Here is a 25,762-nt window from a genome sequence, read left to right on the forward strand (position 1 = left end):
TAAACCACCTGTAGCACCCTGATAACCCATACATCAGTGGCCTTTTCAGGCTTCTCTATTAGGGGCAAAAATATTATGACATTGTAATACCAGAAGTACCACACGGTGGCAGCATTGTACAAATAATGCACTTCCAAATCAACTCAAGATATAGTAGCACCCTCATGAACAGCAGCTGTTTAATAACATTAAGCATCTTTAACAGAATAGGATAAAATATATGTGTTCATTTGCTATTTTTTTTTTACTACATTGTACTGTGGTGTTCAGTGTAAATGTAACAGATTGGTCAGCTTTTGTCTAAACTACGGCTTTACTCTGCTTTATATCTTAGGGAGACCGTAAGGCCTTAAGCTTTGGAGAGCAAAAATTTTATCTACATGAAGTTGGCAAAGAGTTTGAGCCAAAGGCCAATAATCCTATGCCAGGCTCAGCAGATCTTTGTCTCATCACGAAGACCCCGCTGGAAACAGTTGCTGCCCATCTGAAGGTGTGTCAACTTCAGAACAGTCTAGTTTTTCAGACTGCCGAAGAACCCTAATATTGACTTGTGTTTTTATAAACAATTTGCTTATCTATTGTTTTCATTTAAACAGAAATGTGGTGTGAAGATTGAGGAAGGGCCAGTTGAGAGGACAGGAGCAGTAGGCCCAATCAAGTCTCTGTACTTTAGAGACCCTGACCACAACCTGATTGAAGTTTCCAACTATATTAATTAAGACTTAAGGTTAAATTGTGGAGGGGACTGTTACTCTCTTAACAGTAATATTTGGGCCAAAATTATGCAAAATAATTGTGAACCTTTTTCTTTGTAAATTTACTTGTGTATATATATATAACAAAACACCTTAAAGTAAATGCAATAAAATAAAAACAATTTACAATTTCAGTTAATATTACAGCAAATGTCTATGACCCATTACATTACTCACTCACTCATTGTCTATACCACTTTATCCTGTATTCAGGGTAGCGGGGGTATGGATCCTATGCCAGGAGACTTAGGGCACAAGGCGGGGTACACCCTGGCCAGTGTGTACTCATCACACACTATGGGCAATTTGGGAATGCCAATTAGCCTAATCCGCAGGACTTAGGACTGTGGGAGAAAACCCGAGGACCCGGAGGAAACCCATCAAGCACGGGGAGAACATGCAAACTCCATGCACACAGAGACAGGAATCGAGCCTGGCCGGGAATCAACCACGGACCCTGGAGATGCAAGGCGACAGTGCTAGCTACTACACCACTGTCCTGCCCTAATGCCAGACAATTAACATAAAAAAATTAGTGACCATGAGTATAAGTAAGTTGCTATCTAAGTAAGAAATTAAACAACACATGAACTCATGTTGTTATAAGAAAATACTATCAAATAATTTTACTTAATCAGCTATGGTGAAAGGTCACTTGCGGTTCACCTGCACTACCTACAGGGCTCACTATGGCTGCAGCCCACCGTTTCATGCTTCATGCTTTTCATCCTAATCCTTCATTCTACAAAAAAGGTGGAATTTTGGAATTTTTTCATAATAACCAAACCAAAGTAAATTGGTTAATGCAACCTGTCAAATGAAACTGATATTTACGGAATAAACAGAAATAACACTGCATGAACCCTGACCTAATATTTAACTATGGCTGTGTTCAAGAAATAATTAATGATAACAGTATTGTGCCCTGAAAGAAACTACATCACTCAAGGCAAAAGTATGAGGAAACATTCTGCTCATAAACTCCCCCTTTTTAAATACAGGCAGTTTTGGTTCTTGGTTTAAAAATTTGAATCATAAAAATTTCCTTAAATGTATTTCTTCTTTTAAACCTAGAACTTCTTAATAAGAATTAACCTTATTTTTAGGTTTATGAATCCACAAAAAGTAGAGCATAATGCATTTTTATATATTTAATAACTGATGTTACTTCTCTTCCTGATAAATGAAAGTAACACCAATGACAATTTAGAGAAAAATTATTTACTACTTCCATTTTAATTGCACTATTTACAAAATGGCTTCCATGATATAGACTTGTTTATTGCTTTATGTAAGACCACATGGTTTTTCATTATTTCGAGATCAATAATTTATTTAATAATTATCACATGAATAACACAAATGATGGACTTAAAAGCTTCACAAAAAGTTGGTAAATAAATTATGACATTCTAAACAAATGAAGAGAGACATCTGACATACTTTGCTTAATTATAATAAATTATTATTTTGTAAGATATTAATGTCATTGTGAATCAGATTCATTTCAAGGAAAGTATGTGGTCCCACTTCCATGTATTATTATAGTGACAAGACATTTGCTTGAACTTGCCATTTTTACACTATAATGAAATTTTGAGCATTAAAGTAATACAATGTATTTCATGATTAAAAGTTCATACTATATATACTGAATACTTACATAAATAGTGTGTCGGTTATGTTGACTTAAATGATTTTGAAATAACACATGAATCCTGACTTAATATTTAACTATGGCTGTGTTTAAGAAATAATTAATGATAACAGTATTGTGCACTGAAAGAAACTACATCACTCAAGGCAAAAGTATGAGGAAACATTCTGCTCATAAACTCCCCCTTTTTAAAGACAGGCAGTTTTGTTCTTTGTGTGAACACACTTGTATATATATTATTTCCTTATACTATTTTATCATTCAGAACCAGAAAAAATCAAAAGGAGTTGGACAAAGGACAAAAGAGTGTCGTTGTATGATTAATGTATTGTATTTTACGTATTTGTTGTTGCATGATTACAGAAAATAGCAGGCCATGTGAGTAAGTGCATCAGTACAGGAATTGGTCAGGTGAGCAAAGCAGAGGTTTACTAGAAAAACCTGCATTTTCACTGGTTCCTTTTATAGTCAGTCTTGTTTTTGTAACGGTACGCCAAGTCACGCCCTCTGCTCAAGCCAGGTCATGATCTCCAGCGACTCCTTTCCACACTCCATTCCGTTGCTTCCATTTTGCCGCCTCATTCATTCATGCTCGAGCACACCTGCGCCTCATCTCATTCATCACTCGCACTCTATATAATTCTTTCTCAGACAGCGAACTCTTGCCGAATTATTGCGTGCTCCAAGCCAAGTGTTTTTGTGTCGTGTTTTACTAAAATATACATTTTTTGCCTTTCACGTTGTTGACCTTTTTCTCCCCTAGTGACGCCTTTGCTTCACGATTTGGAATTGTTTGCGTCGTTGACTGATAACCCGGCTTTGAACATTTGCTTTCCCTTTCGACTGCGACTCTGTCTAAACCCTTGGGATCACTGCAGCTCTGATCTCGCTCGGCTGCTGCTGCTCTCCCTCTACCGGCGCGCCGGATTCAGTACGCGCGCAGCGGACTTCATCTCTCCACACAGCCGCGCTCACTCTGCTGCAGCTTTTGTCCAGCCTGCGCGTTCTCAGCAGCGCGCGCTCTGCTGGCCACCGCGCATGCTCTGTGCCACTCGCTCCTTTGCTCCTATCTACAGCCCCTGCTCAGCCACGCCACAGCTCACTTCAAAGTAATGTTTTTTTTAATTTCAATCTCCTCCTTTTGACTTTCATTTTCTGCGTTAAATTGGTGGTATTTAAATAAAGTAACTTTCCTTTTGATTATAATTAATCTGTTTTGACCTTGACATTGTGCATTAAAATCAGTTATATTGAACATTTTCTGTTGTGTCTGCTCTTGGGTCCTCCAAGCCTGCCTCACACAGACCACCCCTGACAGTTTTACTGTATATGTGTATTATATTTGGGACAGCAGTCCTTTTAAATCACAGCAATTTACCAACCGTTTCCATTTTTTATTTATTAATTAACACCTGATCCTGTTTTTTCACCTAGGTACAATTACATTTATTGTCAATAATAATAATAATAATAATAATAATGTTAAGACATAAAAACCCAAAGAAAGAAAAAATTTAAAAGGCTGTAGAAGTGCGGGAGATGAATCTGTTTAATTAAAACGGCAAGGTCACTTTTCCACGAAATTTTCCAAAGGAGGAAGAAGCAAGTGTCATTGGATAGCTTCCTTGTTAAAGTTGCACAAAAAGCAACATGCAGTAATTCATGTTCAGTGTTTTTTTTTGTGTTTAGATAAAGCATCTTGCCACAAAGTAGTGTATATAAAAGGATAGAAAACTTCAAGGAAGTTTGATTGTGTTTGCCATCAAGAAGAAGCCAGAAACACATCCATGTTCACAGCTGATGGCGCCATTGAGTTGAACCATCGAACCGTTACCTGTTTGGTTCCCTGAAAGCAGCCCTGATGAAGAAGTCAAGACAGCAATGCATTTGTGGCTCACGGCCCAGGCTGAAATTTTTTTATGAGCTAATATGAAAGCTTGTTGACAGATGAACAGTGTATTGAAAAGTATGAAGATTATGTCAAAAACTACACCCTAAAAAATGCTGGGTTAAAAACAACCCAATCTGGGTTGTTTTTAACCCAGCTGCTGGGTAACTATTGGACTAACTAAATGCTGGGTTAATTTAACCCAGCAAAATGGGTTAAATATTTAACCCAAATGCTGGGTCATATTTAACTATAATGCTGGGTTAATTCTACCACATAAATTGGTTAAATGTTCTACCCAGATGTTGGTTCATTTTAACTGGAATGTTGAGTTACAGTAATTCTACCTCACAAATAGGTTATTATTATTTTCATGTTTTACAGTGAATCTGTAAAAAAAAAACTACCTACGTCTATTAAACAGTTAAATTACTTTGATATACTGGTTTATTACAAAAAAAAAATTAAAAGTTTTGCAAACCATACATATATGCAATAAACATCCTATTAAATGTTCATAGAAAAAACATTTATTTTTCAAAAGCACAAGAACAGATAATCAACAGCAACATCATTACCATACTATTATCCACAAGGGCAGAATGGAGTAATAACACAAATAGGCTGAGGCAGCTTCTACAGAGCAGGATGTCTGTGACTTTAGATATCTTTTCTGCAGAACAAAACTATCCAGCCCTGGTTCCGTTTTAACATACAAACACTTTCTATGACTTTTCCAGTAGGCCTTGCTATTTCATAGCAACATTACAAAAAGTCCTATACAGGTGCACACTACTTTAAATAGTTAATGTCAAAAATATAAAATGCCTTGAAGCACACATCAACCGCCCCAAGTAGTGTGCATTGCTCCAGACCCTGTCCCACCAGGATGACGAATGCCTGAGAGTAGCGCTGGTCATTATCTCCCAACGTCAGGATGTAGGGTACGGCCTTGACACTTCAGCCTGCTTGAGGTATTCCACCATGTTGGTGCCAACCTTAGAAAGAAATGAAAGAAAGCAAAAAATTGGTTGAATAACAAAGATTAAACTGAACAAGACTATCAATTCAATGTGTAATAGGATTTATACTAAATAAAAAAATGACAAAGCTAGGGTATAGGTAACCTGAAACAAAAACATGTAGACAGCTACTACCAAAAATAAAATAAGCAAAATAAGCATGGCTTTTGGGATAAAGCTCATATATATATATATTAGTCAGACTAGTTGATCTTGTGGGCTGTGTTGATTTTAAGCTAATTACCGAGGAGATGCATTGTCATAGCTGGGGTCATACTGGCACATTACAATTACCCAAATATTAATACTTCCATCTAGTAGTTATCTGTACAGCTGACTGATAGTTAATTTAGTCTGAGTCACAAGCAACTTTGGTTAAAGAGGGCTACCTGGTTAGCTTACATGCAGCAGTCATATTTGCATACTACTTGCCAAAGGGGGAAAGGTGTAAAATATTGTTATAACTCGGGAGAAACGCGGACGAATTTTGACCGCGGAGTAAATTACTAGCTAGTGAAAAACGGGAGGGTTAGCAGGTGTGTATATTTGTGAGAGGGTCAGTGTTTTGTAACACCCCAGCATTTTATTGTCTCAGTGAGATTAATAAAGTTCTAATGTTAACTAAATGCTAGCGTCATGCTAATACTACAGTTACAATTTCGTCACCCTGCAAACATTCTACAGAGAAAGATAAAAAGCTCAGACATCTTATCCGTTTCTTTCACACACAGGTGGGGTTCTTTGGCTAACTAGCAGGTTTCAGCTAAATTATCTTTCCTCAGACCAGCCTGAAAGTTTGAGTGTAACCTTAACACGGTAACAGTAATAAATGTTATATATAGTAATAATTTTTCAGTCATATGTGACTTAGGTGAGTGAACATGTGTATACAGACCTTGTATTTAACGTCATTTTCCCTTAAATGAACCGTCATCAGCGGTGTGGGAGCTCAAGAGAGACACGAAGCTCTGAGACACTAAGCTCTGACTGACAGCCGCTGAATTCACCGGTGAACTTTGGGGGGAGGAGCCAATCAAACTTCAACCCAGCAGCTGGGTTACACAAAAACTACCCAACTCTCTGTAAATAACCCAGAAAAATGACCCAACAGAGGCAACCCAGCGCTTGGGTACAAAAAACAACCCAGCGTTTTTTAGAGTGTATGTATTTTATATTAAAACTACAGCCATATCTCTCCTCTTCCGCTCTCCCCTCTTGTTTTCTCTCCCCCTTTCTCTCTTCCCTCTCTCTGTCGAGTTACACATGTCATTCCTGAGCTGCCAGTGACTCCCTCTGCCCTTCAATCCTGTCGGACCCATCCTGGTGCCCCGCTTCTGGTTGGAGATGTCGTCGCTTGTGTATCTCTTTGGGATGTGTCTGGTGTCAGGGGATGGTTTCACTCTACCATAAAGACGGTTCTGGCCTCAAGTGAGACTTCTGGCAATTGTCTTCAATAACTACCTGGACCCAATATTAACATTAATTAACATCAACTGTTATAGCTGAACTGGCTGCTACCTAACACACTGTATAAATGCAGATCAATTCCTGTTTTCTGTTTCACCCAAATGAGGATGGGTTCCCTGTTGAGTCTGGTTCCTCTCAAGGTTTCTTCCAATTACCATCTCAGGGAGTTTTTCCCTGCCACTGTCGCCCGTGGCTTGCTTACCAGGGCTGATCTGCTCACCTTGATTCAGCACACTCATATTCCATACAGACTTAAATAATTATTTTGATTGTGTAAAGCTGCTTTGAGACAATGATAATTGTTAAAAGCATTATACAAATAAAATTGAATTGAATTGAATTTACAGATCAGTGCTGATCGTTTTTGACTCAAACTTGTAGACAGATACTAGATAGATACATAGTCATGTTCAAAACTTAGTTTGTTAGCCCCTTCTATAATAATTTTTATGTTATTTTTTGTTTGTGTGTAAAAACATCACTGATTGTAGCGGGTCTCAGTATTAAGCAAATACAACCTCATATATAGAACATACAGTGTGGCAAAAAAGTATTTAGTCAGCCACCAATTGTGCAAGTTCTCCCACTTAAAATGATGAGAGAGGCCTGTAATTTAAATCATAGGTATACCTGAACTATGTAAGACAAAATAAGAAAAATAAAATCCAGAAAATCACATTGTACGATTTTTTAAGAATTTATTTGCAAATTATTGTGTAACAAACTTTGATCTCACTACTTTGTTATATACCCTTTGTTGGGAATGACAGAGGTCAAACGTTTTCTCTAAGTCTGATGTTTCCACCCCCATGCTTCACAGTAGGTATGGTGTTCTTTGGATGCAACTCATTTCTTTCTCCTCCAAACATGAAGTTTTATTTTGGTTTCATCTGACCATATGACATTCTCCCAAACCTCATCCGGATCATCCAAATGCTCTCTAGCAAACTTCAGATGGGCCTGGACATGTACTGCCTTAATCAGGGGAACTTATCTGGCACTGCAGGATTTGAGTCCCTGGCGGCGCAGTGTGTTACTGATGGTAGCCTTTGTTAGTTGGTCCCAGCTCTCTGCAGATCATTCACTAGGTCCCTCCATGTGATTTCTGGGATTTTTGCTCACAGTTGTGATCTTTTTGACCCCATGGGGTGAGATCTTGCGTGGAGCCCCAGATCGAGGGAGATTATCAGTGGTCTTGTATGTCTTTCATTTTCTAATAATTGCTCCCACAGTTGATTTCTTCACACCAAGCTGCTTACCTATTGCAGATTCAGTCTTCCCAGCCTGGTGCAGGCCTACAATTTTGTTTCTGGTGTCCTTTAACAGCTCTTTGGTCTTAGCCATAGTGGAGTTTGGAGTGTAACTGTTTGAGGTTGTGGAGAGTTGTCTTTTATACTGATAACAGATGCCAATAATACAATTAAACAAGTGGTGACAGAGGAGCCTCTTAAAGAAGACATTTTTCATAGTCCCTGTATGTTTTTAATGAAAATGAAGTCAAAAAGAAAAGACCTTTTGTATTACCAAGTACCCCCCATGATTTAATACAGTAGCTTGTAGATCCACCTTTAGCAGCAATGAATTAAAGTAATTGTTTCCTGTATGACTTCAACACTTTTTCAAACTGCTGTGGAGGAATTTTGGCGCAAAATTTTTTTAAACATTGCTTCAGTACATTAAAGTTTTTGGGCAAACTTAAATTTTTTTTTTTCTTCGGAAAATCTGATTTACACGTGTGCTTGAGATTATTGTCCAGTTGCATGACCAAGTTTAGACCAAGCTTAAGCTGCTGGACAAATGGCCTTAAATTTGCCTCTAGAATACTCTAGTATACGGATGAGTTTATGATCAACTCAATGTCTGCAAGCTGAGAAGGTCCTGCAGCAGCAACCTTAGACCAAATCATCACCTATCCACCACCTTGCTTGACAGTGGGTTTGAGGAATTTTTGCCGAAATGCTGTTTGGTAAAGGCCAAACAACTCCACTTTGCTCCATTTGTCCGGAGGACATTGTTCTAGAAGCCTTGTGGTTTGATCAAATGTAGTTTTGCAAACCTCAGTCATGTATTTTTTTGGCAGACCTATCCAACAACAAACTGTACTTGCTCAGTCTTCTTGTAATTGTGCTAACATTTAACATGCTCAGTGAGGCCTGTTGGGTCTGAGATGTAGCTTCTTTTAAAAATATATTTCTCTGGTCATTGCTCGGTCTGAGATTGGGGTCAATGTGCTTGGTCATTTACACCTGGGAAGATTGGCAACTGTCTTGAGTGCTTTCCATTTGTGAATAATCTTTCTTACTGTAAAATGTTGAACCCCAAATTGTTTGGAATTGGTTTTATGACCCTTTCCAGATTGATGTGCAGCAACAATTGCTTCTCAAAGCCCATTGTTTATTTCTTCTCCTCTTGGCATTGTGTTGCCACACACCTGAATCCTCCAGACCAGAAAAATGTCAAAACTTCTGTTACCATAGAGGTCTGTAGCCCTGCTAACGATAAATTAAAATTAAAACCTGATTGCAACTTACCATCTTAAATCCTGTGGAAGCAGCAAAGGGCTACTTAGTATTGGCCACATTTTTGTTAAATAAATACAGGTGCTTCTCAATAAATTAAAATATCATCGAAAAAAGTTGATTTATTTCAGTAATTCAATTCAAAAAGTGAAAATTCACTACACACAGGCTGACATAGTTTAAGTGTTTATTTTTTTAAATTCTGATGATTATGGCTTACAGCTAATAGAAACCCAAAACTCAGTATCTCAGAAAATAAGAATATTGTGAAAAAGTTTAATATTGGAGACTAATGTGGTCACACTTTAATTAGCTAATTAACTCAAAACACCTGCAAAGGTTTCCTGAGCCTTTAAATAGTCTCCTAGTCTGGATCAGTGGGTCACAAAAGGTCATTGATAAAGAAACTGGCTATTTACAGACTGCTGTATCCAAACTCCTTAATGGAAAGTTGAATGGAAAGAAAAATGTGGCAGAAAAATGTACAAAAGTAACAGGGATACCCACAGCCTTAAATGGATTGTGAATCTAAGCCTATTCAAGAATTTGGGGAAGATTCAACAGGAGTAGACAGCAGCTGAAGTCAGTGCTTCAAGAGCCACCACACAAAGACGTATCCAGGACATGGGATACAACTGTCACATTCTTTGTGTCAAACCACTCTTGAACCAGAGACAACATCACATGGGCTAAGAACAAAAAGGATTGAACTGTTGCTCAAAGTCCTACTTTCAGATGAAAGTAAATTGTCTATTTCATTTGGAAATGAAGGTACCTGTGTCTGAAGGAAGAGAGGAGAGGCACAAAATCACACTTCAAGGTTGCTTGAAGTCCAATGTAAAGTTTGCAGTCAGTGGTGGTTTGGGGAGCCTCGTCTTCCGCTGGTGTTGGTCCACTGTGCTTTATCACGTTCAAGGTCAGCGCAGCCGTCTACCTGGACGTTTTAGAATATTTTATGCTTTCCTCTGCTGACCAGCTTTATGGAGATGCTGATTTTATTTTTCAGCAGGACGTGGCACCTGCCCACACTGCCAAAAGTACTAATATCTGGTTTAAGTACCATGGTATTGCTGTGCTTGATAGACCAGCAAACTCACCCTACCTAAACGCCTAGAAATCTAGGATCATTAAATCCGGCTGTTCATAACATCACTTTTTCTCAACATGCATATAAGAGTAGGTATTTTATTAGCACCATGGTTTTGGGAGCATATGAGATAAACTGGTTTTAAACTTCCTGCAGGAAGAAAAAACATACAATGATCTGTCAATAACATTAACTTGTCCTTTTTAGAGTACTCCCAACTTTCGTGGCTTGCACAATATGTCACTGAGCCATTCTAACAGTTTACACATCCCATGGAAAACAAAACTAAAAAAAAAAAAACTTTTTCCACAAGGAAAATTACTTAAAATTACTTAATTTCCTTAAGCCATGCTAATCTTCTGTTGAAGAAATTATATTTAGTTTATTTTTATTGAACAAAACCAAAACAAAATATACATTTAAAATAGCACCAATATGTTTGGATAAACATATACCAAAACAGGGCACACACTAAACGAAAACAAGTAAGAAATAGCAAAAAACACTGAAAGAAAGAAAAAAGTTGTAAATAAATGAAATAGTTGAGTAAATACAAATACAAAGGGGTCTCTTTATTCCTCTTCCAATAAACCAAGGTCTCTTATTATTCCACAAATCTTGGAATCTCAATGAAACACATTTCCTTCTCTCATCTTTGGTCACTGCTCTATGCTTAAAATGTAAAGAAAAATATTTGTAATCTGACAAATACGATGGCCTTTAAAAGCAAATCATTAACTCATACAGTAGGGCTTGTACTATGCCATAAGTGCCATGTCTATGTACTTGTGCACTTGTCTGAATCAGCCCATTATAAAGATTTTATTAGGGATAAATATTTATTATTTATTATTTACAATAATAGTCGTTTTTTAAATGTTTGTTTTCAGATTTTTATAAAATTATCTATTTTTTTATTATATACCAATGATCATATTATAATGTAGTAAATCTACTAAAAAGCAAAGGATAGATTTAAATAATTTCTTTTATTCACACTTCTGTAGGCATTTTGCACAAAAATTTAATATCAACACAGCAAATGTCTACAAAAGGAAAAGGGAGTATATGTATTACAGTATAGAAATATAGTTGTCTACAACTAATTTCACTTTATAATAAATTACCATATTGTATGTCTCAGTGCTACTGTTTTTTCAGAGAAACAGCTACAACTAATTAAAAGAAAAAGAAATAATTCTATAAATAACCATTATTTTCACAAGATTTTCCTTCAAAGTAACTGTCCTTCAGTACAAAAGTAGTTGATTTAGACATGAACATAAACAAGCTGTTTACTGCAGCTGAGCTAGCAGTGGTTCGCAGTTAGACAGAAACTCCAACCCCTCCACAGCTTCTATAAGGCCATTCACTTTCTCTGGTGGCAGCACTACACTTGCATTATTGCGGAACTTTTTCTGCAGGCTCTCATCACTCAGTGGCTTCCTCCAATGGCCATAGAAGGTGTCACAATGACCTTGTAACACAATGCCATTCACTAAAGTGACCTGCACTTCACCATACATGCGGTCAAAGTTGGCTGGATTGTCCTGGGGGTGCTCTACACGGACGCGGGAGAGCAGGGCATGAAGCTCTGGCCTCAGTAGTGCTTCAGGCTGGAAGGACTGCACTGTTACCTGGCCATCGAGCAGAGTGGTGCAAGCATTGAACTGGAAGGATTGACGTGCCTGGTGCTCTGACTCTGGGAAGGGCCGATTTATATACTTTGAATGTGGCACCCGTAGTAGGATTTCCTGCACTGAGTTTGGGGAGATGACTCCATCAGAAAGATGCAGCAAAGCCTTGTGGACATGGGCAGCAGCATCAGCAACCCAGTGCATGCCCAAGTGTGCTGGAAATCGCTTAAAGGCAATATCTTGTGTCTCCAAAAGGAATGTGTGCTCTGCCTCTTCGGGCAACACCATCGGCCTTGGGCTATAGTCTTCATAAAATGCACTAAAACCAGCTACCCCAGGAACTCCATCCAGAACTAAAGGACTTGCCTCCAGCCCACGTTAGGCTAGCAGGGCAGCTTCAAGGCCCAAACGAGAGGCATTACCAATGTGCAGAGGCTTGGACTGAGTGGCAGCATTGGCCATTGGGGCCCCTGCTAATGAGGCAGCGATGGCCAAGGCATGGCTGCACTGAGAATGGTCGAGGGAAAGGAGCCGGGCACAGGCAGCAGCACTTCCCAGTGTCCCCACGACACTAGGGGGATGGAACCTTAAAAAAATAATTAAAAAGGATATTTAATTTATGCCTTTTAATGCATTTATTAAAAACTATTCCGAAAAGTTTGCATACAATTACAAAATCATAGTCTTCAAGTCAGACATTACAGATCATATTTATGGCATAACTTAAAACATATCATATCGGTTGCTGAAAAATCAGTCACAGCAGAAATGTCTCATTTATTCTATTCATCCATCTGTGTTTTTAGCCATGGACCGACCTACAGTACATAGGTTAAGGTTATGTTTAAAGGTAAGGCTAGCATTCTTGCTTAAGGTTTATGTAAATTCAACCACACTCACATTGTTCAGTTGAATTTGTTTACTACAGTGGCAGTTCTGTTTAAACTGCCCTCAAAATATTACTTATTTTAATACTATTATTACTAATTTTAGGACTATATTAGAACGATGAGGTATCGTGTTATGATGGTTGCTCAACCTTGTTTTACGGTGATGTGTAGAGAATTACTTTTGTTATAGAGACAATTCTTACCTCTTAGGAATGTTGTGGGCTTCATTGGAAAATCTCATCAGGCGACCTTGCATCTCAATGCCAATGTTAAAGGCCATTAGGAGGTCCAGACCACTTGGCTTGCTGTTTTTGGGAAACATGTCACAAATGGCAAGAAGAGCAGGAAGCACTGCACCAGAGGGATGAGTTGCAGGGTGCCAAGTATCATCAAAGTCCATAGAATGAACCTGAAGAAGACATGCTAATCATCAAATGGTGCCTAGTAAGTACACAATTTGGCTTATTACTGGCAATGCAAGCTGTCTGCTACATATACTTTAGAAGTATAACAATTCCTTTATAAAGGTCAAGATGTAGCTTTTAGCTCTTTACCCTAGTTAAACAATATCACATGAATGGATCAACATTTGACCACAGGACAATATGAGAAAGGCTTAATAAGAGTTCCATTTTCTCTTATTTGCCAATGATGCTATGGGGAGAATTTTTTTTTTCAGTCCCTTATTTCAAGTATGAAAAGGAATACTCACTGCTACTCCATTGACTAAGGCAGCTAGGGTTGGGGAAAGCTTGGTTCCACTGCGCCCATAAACAAAGCTGATGTCATCGGGAGCGTACATGTGCTTTGAGAGAAAAGAGGAAAGATGGGTCACTTGCTGTTACATACAATGAGCTCTGCCAAAGTAGCCTGTGGACAGGCTTTATTTTAGCATTGGATACAGCATTGCTTTTGTACAAACAGGAGTTAAGGTTTGAAAGATTGGAAAAACTTGACAGTGTAGACAAAACACACACAAAATAAATTCGAAAGGGGTGTTAGGGGTGAAGTATATTCTATAAAGCCCATGCCATTGTTCTAGGGTCAGCATTTGGTGCATTTTCGTACTCCCTTATTAGTTTATTGTTAACATGTTGCTGTTGTGTGCCATTACCTGGCAATGCTGAAGTGCAAGTTCAAACACTTCAGTGGTGCTACCCAGCAGTCCTACACCAATGCTGTCCAGCACCATGCGTTTGCTTCTTTGGAGTACGACTGGTGACAGATGACTTGGCTGCACTCTCTGGATGAATCGACCAAAGCTGCTGGTTACAGTCTCCTCGGGGTTGGGTCGGTCCATGACTAAAAACACAGGAGGAAGAAAGGAATAAATGAGAGATTTCTGCTGTGACTGCTTTTTCAGCAACCAAGTAACCTGCTAAATATGTTTTGGTACACCAGGTTACTTTAAATCTTTGTCCAATTTGATCAATATAAGAGTGTGTTAAGAGTAGTAGAGTTAGCTCACCATCTAGTGCGGGTTTATGGAGTCCTCTGATTGTAGATAGGGTGGACACTTGTCTGAATGATCTCTAGATAATTGAAAAATTTGTATCATAGAATGTATTAGTATTAACATAACACAAGATATATGTCATGTTTTTTTAACAAGCATGAGTTCATGATTCTTTATTCTAAATAATCCAGCTATATTTTACTAGATTATAGAAATAGTTAAGGTTAGGAGCATCAGGAGTAACGTATACCACGGTCCAAGTTGTCATATAAAAATAGTAAAGAAGCAAAGAAAGCTGAAAAGACACTTTCCACAGCAACATTGTCATTCATTAATATGAAAATTCTAAAAAAGCATCATTACCTGTACTGTGGGAAGCATATTGTATCTCTGTATGGTTGAGGATATTTATGTGGATGTCAAACTGAAGGAGCCTACAGTAGATTTTTCTTTGTCTCTGCACACAATGTCTTTGTAGCTGATGCTCTTGCTTCTCAGGTGAGTCCTCATCTTCTCTTTATATAGCACAAAACACTCACCAATCGCAAGACTGGAACTTCCAAAACCTTTTTACGCAACAGGGGTGGGATATTTCATCATTTGAGTAGAAACTTTAAAGTCCTAGCATTTGACCAATTATGTCATCCTTCAAGTTGAGGCAACAGGTTGGTTGGGAGCCTTAAAGCTCCATCTACTTTACTTAAGCACATTTCTATTAAAAGAGAATCCTTCCACTGCCATCCAATAGTACTTATACTACAGATTTACAGCAGGTAAGTGAAGTTTTTTACATACTTTATATGATTTCTTAATGTTTCTTTTATTTGGCCATTTGGGCCACCTGGACGTGGCTCAGATTTGCAGGTATGTTAATGTTATATTGTAAATCTTGAACTTATTTTAGAATTTCAATATTAGCTTACATAACATTTCACAAGATTTACATATAATCTTAAATAAACTTTAATAATCTTAAAATATTGGACCGTGTTCTTACAGGACAACAGCTGCAGTTTTCAACAGAATCATTAAGTTTACTGCAGGAGCAATAGCATTTTTGGTTATTAATTCTATCCTAGTTCTGATTTGAATTTTATTAATTTTGATGGAATTTCTAATGGATATTTACAATAATATGCTTGATTTCATTCCTTTTTATGATTTGCAGCTGCTTATGACAATCTTGTTTGCAGGCATTAACCATTATTATGGAGGTCATAGTGGTGTGTCTTCTTCTTTCCACTTTTAATAGACTTCCATACCAGTTGGAAGGTAAAGTTTGCTTCACAGTGGACAATCAGAAATAATAATTTATAAATCTTTAAAAATGACTTTATATTCAATAACTATTTTTAAATACCCCTTTTCAGTTGCTACTCTTTCAATATTTACCATAATTTGTTTATATGGAACTCTGGCATCACTTGTTAATTCCATATACTCCAAGACCATAATACCAGTTGGACCCGCACTCATAAAGGTATTTTTAAATTGCTACAGCATGGGAAATTTAAGTTTTTAAAAGTACTGAAATGATTTGAATGTCATTTTGTCTTGTACTTTTCATAGAATAATGATAAGAAGAAAAAAACTGCTGCTACAGCTCCCTGTCCAATTCCATCTTCTCGTGGGACCAGTGGACTGCTAGAAATTGCGAAATTGCTGGAAAACAAAGGTGTATGTGGTATACCAACAGATACTGTCTATGCTCTGGCCGCTTCTTGCAAGCATCCAAGTGCAATAGAGAAAATCTACAATATTAAAGTGAGTACCATGCAATTCTTCATTTATATTTGATGTACTAACCTGTTTGAGAAAAATTTAACTTGTAATCATTTTCTTAAATTATCCTCCACAGGAACGTCCTGCAGAGAAGCCCATCTGCATCTGCATTTCTAGTTTGGAGCAGCTTGTTCCAACAAAACCACCATTTAGTCCATTGCTCTGGGAGTTCATGAGAAATGTATATCCAGGAGGGATCAGCTGTATTGTCCCAAAAGGAGACTGGCTCCTTAAACTTGGTAAGACAGCAGCATTAGAATGTCTGATCAAACATTTTCATTTTATTATTGTGTAACTTGCATAAACCTATTGTTTTAAGGTGTGGGGGCTGCATACGATCGTGTGGGGACCAAGGACAGCATAATGATTCGTGTCCCTGACCACACAGTCACTGCCCATCTGTGTGACATCACTGGGCCTTTGGTTATCACATCTGCAAATCCAAGTGGTGAACCTGACAGCACACATCATGACATGGTTATTAAGTAAGTTGTATTTCATGACTCATGACTGTTGGAATAAACTTGCAATGTACACTAAGGTTTGTTAAAAAATCATCAACCCTGTTCGTAGTCCAAATTAATATTGCTTCCTATTTTATTTATTTATAGAGCGGAGACTTTGTAATTATTTGTGCACTGAAATTCACTTATAGATTTTGTAATGATCCTTACTGTTTATGGTAAAAAAAAGAAACCACTGTGTAACCAAACATTTTTGGTAGTAAATAAAGGTTTTAATATTAAGGCATAACAGAAGAACTTTTAAATGTCTACCAGGCGCCTTGGACACAAGATCCATGGAGTACTGTGTGATGGGCAGTCCAATGAGCTGGTAGGCTCAACTGTGGTCAACTGCCTGAAAATTGATGAAGGTAATCCAAAAATGAATTTACCAAAGATACAGTATTTCTACATTGATTACCTTTTTAATGTCCCTACTAATAGACGTTGCTTTTTTAGGTACCATACATTTCCTGCGAGAAGGTTGTGTCCCTGCAACAAAGGTGCAGCAAATTTTTGAGAGAGTGAAAAACAGCATGTTATAAGAAATTAAGCTACAGCATCAAAGCATACAAACTTTAATTTAACTACAGTGTAAAAACTATGGTGATAAAAAGGCAAAATGTCTGACAGATTATTGGTAATAAATTTAAAAGTGAGAGCATGATGGTAAAATAACTATATAAACTATTAATGTTTTGTTGTTGTAAAAAACATTGTGGAATAAACATGCCCAGGAGAGATGGATGATATTATATACTTTAGATGGATGATAGTATATACTGTAGGTGTCTATATATGATATGTGAATATATATTTTTCTAAATGTGTTACCATTTATAAACATTGACACAGACACTAAATTATATGCTGGCATGTATGTTAATAGTATCTCCATTTTTTTTTTGTAATTTATTGCCTAAAGTGTAGGATAAATAAATCAAGAAAGAAATCATTCTTCTTCCTCTTCTTGTATTTTTGTTATTTGACCAATTTCTTTTTTATGGTATTTTAATAAAAGCATGTGTTACTACAAAAGGGTAATTAAAATAAAATCTATACACAAAGCACTTAAAAAGATCATAATATCTGAAGTGACCACAGTACAATCACTCCAATGTCTTTCAATATTTTACAATCAACTATTTATTGTGAGTGAAGCTATCCAATTGTTAAAATTATTATGAACTTTTATATGAAAGGACACAGGGAAAAAATAAACTAATTAAAAATAAATAATATATATATATTTTTTTACTTATGCTGGCATACCCAGCAATTCAAACAACAGCTTTCTTATATTTGCGAATGATTGCCAATAACACTATTATTAGTCCAAGTACACTATGTGGCCAAATTCATATCACAACCATCCATCACACCTACAGTACAGTTTGTATAATCCCATTCAATTAATAAAGGGTTGGTCCTTCTTTTGATCTTGTAGTAACCGCGACTCTTTCAGGAAGGCTTTCAACGAGATTTTGGGCAAGGTTGTGGGGATTGCCCCATTTCAACCACATTAGTGAGATAAAGCACTGATGTTGGGTAAGGGGTCCTGGATGCATTCAAAAAAGGCTGCTAACTAGCCAACTAGTTAAATCAGGTGCATTGGGAGCAGAGAAAACACCAAAATGTGCTGGACTTTCCTTCCAAACACTAATCTCATCCCTACCCATTTTCTCTTTCATCCCTTCATATCCCTAAGAAAAATGCGGGACCAATATATGTACAGTACATGTAAAAATCAAGTGTTCACTTTCTCCTGTACAGTTTATATTTATATTTAGTGTTGTAATATTTTTGTATAATTAAGGCTTTTTCATACTTTGTTTTATATTTTGTGATATAAACAAAACAAATCAAAAGTTAAACATAGTTCATAGTGATGGAGAACAGATTAATTCTATTTACATATATTCCTATGAACAAAGACTGAACCACTGTACGACCAAATCAGGTTACGAACAAAACTTAGGAATGAATTACATTTGTGAACTGAGGTTCCACTGTATTTTAAAAGAAGCAGCTAATTATAAAGTTTACAATGTGAAACACTGTTCTTTTGTCTTTTTCTTTACAAGGCTGCCTTTTCAAAAATATCAAGTGAATATATATATATCAATTCACTTGATATTTTTGAAAAGGCAGCCTTGTAAAGAAAAAGACAAAAGAACAGTGTATGTATGTATGTATATATATATATATATATATATATATATATATATATATATATACATATATACTTGTTTTATTAACCTTGCTAAACTTCTCTTTTCACAGAAACACCTCTTATTCCCTAGACATTGAATTTTGTGTGCGACAGTTTAAAATCAGGAAATTTGATCTATTGAACTAATATACACTTCAGTGAGGCAGCACACACCTGCCACATGTTAATACTTATCTCTTATTTTATTACAGTTTACTGTAATGTCTTTTTAATCATTACTTTGTTTGTAACAGTCCAAATAACTGCAGACCATTATGAACATGCTTATATTTCACCAGGTCTTTTATTGTGCTACAAGCATACCTTACTACTACCATAAACAGTGAAAAACAGTTTTATCATGTCCCTGCTTTTACTCCTTCTTCCACACTTGTAGGTCACGGTTCAAACAAGATTTCTCCCTAATGTAACCTCATACAAAAATATACACTCCCTGGGCTTGTTGCTCAGGTTTGCTGTTCTCTGGCAGAGCAGAGGTCTTGTTTACAGCTGGAAAGTGTGGATTTGAATAAGAATTTGTGGCATTTAAAAGCATTTTCTGTGGGGTAATCCAGATGGAGAATCAACACACACATACACACACATTAAAACAATTGTTTTTTTAAACCTGCCAAACCTCTAGTTTCACCCCTAAAATCATGCAGACTGTATGTAATCTGTAACAGTTTGGGGATTCCGGTCGCATGAAACTTATTGTTGACACACCCTCCATGTAAATAACAAATAAAGCATTTAAAAAAAGACAACTATAGTAAAACCTACAGAGGATTCCATTTACGTTTTATAACAAACCATAATGATATTTGTTTTACAACATTTATTTCATTTTTATTTTGTTAAATAAACACACACACACACACACACACACACACACACACACACAACATACTGTATAGTTGAACATTGTTTAACACTTGTTAAATTCTTTGTAATTCTTTCAATCATGCTCTTTTATGTGTGTTGCTTTTGTGTAATGAGTAATGTGTAGTTCCTATAACCTTGTTTTACACCCCTATAGTATGTAACAAATTAACAACAAAAAAAATAAACAACAAATAACAAGCAAATAAAATTTATTTAAATTCAATACAGTAAACTTCTATAAAATGTGTTTAAAATGCTTTCCCTTATTATATGTTTTACAATTATATTCTTATATTATAAACATTTTATATATGATGAGAAATGACAAGTTAGGGAATTTTATCTCATCATCTGACTTGAGAGTTCACAGTGTCACCTTACATTACCACACCTTGGTTTTTAATTAACTGATACCTCAATTTTGTATGTTTTTCCTGATAATATCCAGTACGTGTGATTATACAGAAGGAATGTCTGGCATTATGAATGTAATATACTGACCTAAAACTTCAGTTTTTATAGAAAATGTGTGCATGATGCGTTGGTGTAGTGGTTAGCACTGTCGCCTTGCACCTTCAGGGTCTGGGTTTAATTCCTGGCCAGGGTCGAATCCATTCTCTGTGTGCATGGAGTTTGCATGTTCTCCCTGTGCTTGGTGGGTTTCCTCCCACAGTTCAAAGATATGCAAGTTAGGCTAATTGCCGTTCCCCAAAAAAATTGCACTGGTGTATGTGTGTGCCCTGCGATAGATTGGCACCCTGTCCAGGATGTACCCTGCTTCGTGTACTAAGTCTCGTGGGATAGGCTCCTATCCCTTAATACAGGATGATGTGGTATAGAAGATGAGTGAGTGAGTTAGTGTGCATGATAAATTACTTGGGAGTATGGATCTTCTTGTTAGAATTATTTATCCATGAAAAAAGAAATTCTTATTGGTTAATTGGATGCCAAACATAAACATACATAAAAAAGACAATAGCTAAATTCTCACGGATTCTATTCACTATGAATAATGATACTTGTGTCACAAATGTTTCCAGTCCCATGCCACATGTTATTTTTGTTTAGGGCTTTTTTTGGGTTGCACAAGGTTTATACACATAGCCCATGACTGAAAGTGGAGAAAGTACAGGGTGGGCCTTTTATATGGATACACCTTAACAAAATGAGAATGGTTGTTGATATTAACTTCCTGTTTGTGGCACATTAGTATATGTGAGGGGGAAAACTTTTCAAGATGGGTGGCGACCATGGTGGCCATTTTAAAACCAACTTTTGTTTTTTCAATAGAAAGAGGGTCATGTGACACATCAAACTTATTGGGAATTTCACAAGAAAAACAATAGTGTGCTTGGTTTTAACAAAACTTAATTCTTTCATGAGTTATTTATTTACTATACTATTTAAGTTTCTGACCACTTATAAAATGTGTTATAAATGTGTTATAAAATGTGTTCAATGTGCTGCCCACTGTGTTGGTTGTCAATGCAACCCTCTTCTCCCACTCTTCACACACTAATAGCAACACCGCAGGAGAAATGCTAGCACATTGAACACATTTTATAACACATTTATAGCCACTTGACTAGGTTTCCCATGGAACTGAACATCAGCTAGTAGACTTGTAAGACTTGTTTGTGTGGTTTCAAAGAAACAGGTATTGTGTGTTTTATTGTATTTTAATATTGGTAAATTGTAAATATCAAGTACACATACACACATGCACGCAACCCCCCCTCCCACACACACACACACACACTGATAACTGATACCTCAATTTGTATATACATATTTCCTATCGCATCAGGTGAATCAAAACTATATCACTTTTTTCATCTGATAGGATTTAGCAATTTACTACACAATACCTCTGGCGACCACCAAATGGGAAACATTAATTCTTAAAGTTCACATATTATACTTAAAAATTTTAAATAAGTCTTAGAGAGCTTCAAAATGTGTATGTTAATTTTCCAGCTTCATTTCAAGTCTCATCATACATTTGAATATGCATAATTTTTTTTCAGTTTCTCTCCTTTTCCAAGCAATTAGCTGCTAACTGCTAACTTAAGAGCTAAAGAAGTCTAAGAAATAAAGAGACATGAAGGCTAACTGCAGAAGAAGTACAAAAGAACCACAAGCGTAGCCTTATTTCATGTAGCTTTTAAACATGGCACTACAGTATATAACGGCAGAGCTGGATGGATTTAAGCAGAGCTAGACTAAGCATCAAGGCGAAGGAGGGCCTCTTGGTATATGAGGTCACAACAGGGGGAAAATTTTATCTGCTTGTTTTTAGCCCTGAACAATACAAAAATGGACAAAGGACAGCAGGGAATGTTTTTTTTCACAAATTCTATAGACCCAATGCCCGTAAAAAGTGATTTTTGCACACTAGGTCTCATTTAAAGCCCAGAATGTCTACTTTTCATATAAGCCATTATCCACTGACATGTGAAGCATCATCACAAATAAGTTCAATCCTGAAGACAGGAACCTCCAAAACAGGTGGAAATTCTATTTCTTTGGCCTTGGTGAAAAAAATTAATTTTAAAATGCTCTTTTTTTATACAGCTTTGTAAAAAAGTAAATTAAACCACTCATCTTCTCATACATACATTTACTCACTCGCTCAATTGTTCACTGACTTTATCTTTATCAGGGTCATGCTGGATTCCGGGTTCTCTCCAGGAAACACTGGTTGTGAGACAGGTATCATCATTTCGTGTTGTAACAGATTTTACGCCTGGGTGGCACCACAGGCAAATTAAGTGCGACATTATCTTTTCTGTGGGATTGAATCACATGGGCTGGCCTTTGGTCCCCACATGCATAGATGAGATTTGGATGCCCACAATACACCAATTTCCTGGTGTTATTCAATTCACCTGCTGGTGGCGTTAAAATTGTGGCTGATCAGAGTTTTATTTTAAGATTTAACTCACATATTTAACATTTGATAATTATTTTGTGAGATTTAGAGAAAAGAAAATAAGAAACTGTCATGAAATCAAACAATAACTGATTTTTTTTTGTCTAGTGTGCAAAAAATCCAGTTTTCTAAAAGTGTTCATATTTGCATAATATAAATTGAAAGTGTAGACTTTTTTTGACATTTAAAGTATGGACATTTTAAGAAATCTTTAAGTTTTATCTAATTCACTGTCACAGTTTTTCTATCTGTATTGTCTAAACTTGATGTGTCATACCCTAAAATAGCATGTTATGCAGGATCTTCACCTAGATAGAGCCTTAGGGGTCAGGCTCGGGCCTTGAGCCCGGATCTCCGGTGTGGTAGAGTTTACCACTGAGCCACAAGCATGATAGGTTTGGACCCAACTGAAAGCACTCAAAGCAGAAGTTTCAGGTAGAGTAGATTTATAAAAAAAAAAAAAGGCAAAAATATAAACAGGCGGTTAATAATCAACAAAGGTTCTTCTCACTTAAAGGAATTAATGAAAATAGACAAAAACAAACCCTCAAACAAAAGCTTCCACAAGGGGAGAAAATAGCCAGGGAATTACCAATCAAAAATAAAAGGACTAAGGAACTTAAAACAGGGAACTCTGAATCATTACCGTAGGTTCAGCAGGAGACACAGGGCAGGGACTCAAAAACCGAGTGAATAAGAGGAGAGAAAATGAACAGCTTAAATACACTGGGGGGAAAACGAGACAGGTGATCTGAAAAACTAATGAGGAAACACAAGGAAGAACTAAAGATAAGGGGAACACAAATGACCTCTAGAGGCCTGGGGACAAACTACCGGAGGAACGAAAGGCTGACAGGACCCCCTCCTCTAGGAACGACTCCTGGCATTCCTTTTAGCATCTCCCGATTGCCGTGGGCGGAACTCCTGGATTAAACTTGGCTGGGACCCAAGAGCACTCCTCCGGCCCGTAACCCTCCCAGTCCACCAGATACTGTAGTGAGTTCCAGATCCTCCGGGAGTCCAGTATGCGGCGGACTGTGTAGGCTGGCTGGCCGTCAATGACTCTGGGAGGTGGAGGGGTTCTGCGTGGGGGGGCAAAGGGAGAAGACAAAACAGGTTTTAACAAAGAGACATGAAACGTTGGGTTAATTCTAAGAGAATGAAAATGAAATAAACGATAAGAAACAGGGTTAACTTTCCTGGCAATGCGAAAGGGGCCAATGAACTTCTGAGACAACTTCCTCGATTCAACCCGGAGGGCCAGGTTCTTGGTGGATAACCAGACTCTTTGACCAGGTCGGAAGTTGGGCGCTGACCGGCGGTGGCGGTTGGCCTGCCTTTGGTATCTTTGGTATCTTTGGGAGGATCGAAGAAGGATTTGCCTAGCCTTCCTCCAGGTTTGTTGACAGCGCTGAACAAAGCGTTGGGCAGATGAAACGCCCACCTGTGCTTCTTCCTCAGGAAACAATAGGGGGGCATACCCAAACTGACATTCGAAGGGGGACAGTCCAGTGGCCAAAGACTGGAGGGTGTTGTGTGCGTATTCCGCCCACTGGATGTAGGTTGCCCAAGAAGTGGGGTTATGGGCTGCCATGCACCGCAGGGTGGTCTCCAGATCCTGATTAATCCGTTCTGTTTGGCCATTGGACTCAGGCTGGAACCCCGATGAAAGGCTGGCTGTGGCCCCAATCAGCCTGCAGAAGGCACTCCAGAACCGGGATGAAAACTGAGGCCCCCGATCAGAGACCATATCTAATGGCATACCAAAAATCTGAAAGACATGAATTATAAGGAGTTCAACTGTCTCCTTAGCAGATGGCAGCTTGGGCAGAGGAATGAATCGGGCGGGATTAGAGAACGGGTCCACCACTACCAGGATGACAGTGTTACCTTGGGATGGTGGGAGTCCTGTAACAAAGTCCAGAGACAGGTGTGACCATGGCCTGCGGGGAATGGTTAAGGGATGGAGTAGGCCCTGGGGTCGCTGACGAGTGGACTTACCCTGGCTGCACACAGTATAGGCCTTCACGTAGCCCTTTACATCCACCTTGATGGATGGCCACCAAAACCGCTGCTGCAGGAACTCGAGTGTACGTGCAGTTCCTGGGTGGCATGTCAAGGAGGACCCATGGCCCCACTGCAAGACCCGGGCCCGAGCAGAATGAGGGACGTATAGGCATCCCGCTGGACCGCCTCCTGGGTCTGGCTCATGAGCTTGAGCCCCCCGCACCTCCCGCTCTAGATCCCACTGAAGGGGTGCAATGATCTTTGACTTCGGGAAAATCTGGGCCAGCGGTTTCTCCTTTGTCTCGGGAAAGTAAGCTCGGGACAGGGCATCCGGTTTGACATTCTAGGTGTCGGGTCTGTAAGACAGAATAAATTGAAAGCGATTAAAAAACAATGACCATCGAGCCTGCCGATGATCCCTTACATGGTAGTTGCGCTCTGCATCTGAAAGACGATGAGACATAAAAGCACAGGGATGCAATTTACTGTCCTCACCTCTTTGTGACAGGATGGCCCCTACGCCTACCTCCGATGCATTTACTTCCACCACAAAAGATTTTTCTGGGTCAGGGATAGAAAGGATGGGAGCGGAAGTAAAACGGCGTTTGAGATCCTGGATAGTAGGGATGCTTCTGGACCCCAGCAAATCTTGGTTCTTGAGTTGTTTAGCCATTGACAGGTCCAGGAAATTGCCCGCAGCACGCGAATCAATCATGGCTTGGATCGAAAGCTGGTGACCCTCCCAGGACAGAGTGGCTGGAATGGCTAGGACGACGTTAGTAGGAGGATCTCTAATTTTCCCCATCACAGCCCTCCCACACCTGGGCGGGGGCCCCCATTTCCCGAAAGCTCAGGACAAGAAGAGCGAAAGTGGCCAGAAGATCCACAGTAAAGACAAAGCCGCTCCCTTATGCGGCGTTCCCTCTCCTTAGGAGTGAGCCTGGAGTGACCCAACTGCATGTTCTCTGGGAAGTCACAATGCTGTTCAGGGACAAGGGGCGCTCTAGGGGGCATACCAACTGGCGAAACAGATCTGCTCATAGGTACTTGAGGTAGAGGTGCC

The 25,762-nt window shown here is 38.2% G+C and overlaps 1 protein-coding gene and 1 long non-coding RNA gene across 2 annotated transcripts; one reads left to right on the forward strand and one right to left on the reverse strand.

Annotated features, from left to right (window-relative positions):
• The first annotated feature begins 369 nt into the window (after positions 1–369).
• Positions 370–836, forward strand: LOC128532214 (uncharacterized). The gene is made up of 2 exons (XR_008361274.1): positions 370–490; positions 597–836. It is a non-coding gene; the product is annotated as an uncharacterized LOC128532214 (long non-coding RNA).
• A 10,854-nt stretch (positions 837–11,690) lies between these two features.
• On the reverse strand, positions 11,691–13,244 carry LOC128531844 (cis-aconitate decarboxylase-like). The gene is given in 2 exon segments (XM_053506001.1): positions 11,691–12,618; positions 13,126–13,244. Coding segments are annotated over 2 exon segments (1,047 nt in total).
• Positions 13,245–25,762: the final 12,518 nt, after the last annotated feature.

Source organism: Clarias gariepinus, chromosome 10 (assembly GCF_024256425.1).
Source record: "Clarias gariepinus isolate MV-2021 ecotype Netherlands chromosome 10, CGAR_prim_01v2, whole genome shotgun sequence".
In the NCBI taxonomy this organism is placed as follows: Eukaryota; Metazoa; Chordata; class Actinopteri; order Siluriformes; family Clariidae; genus Clarias; species Clarias gariepinus.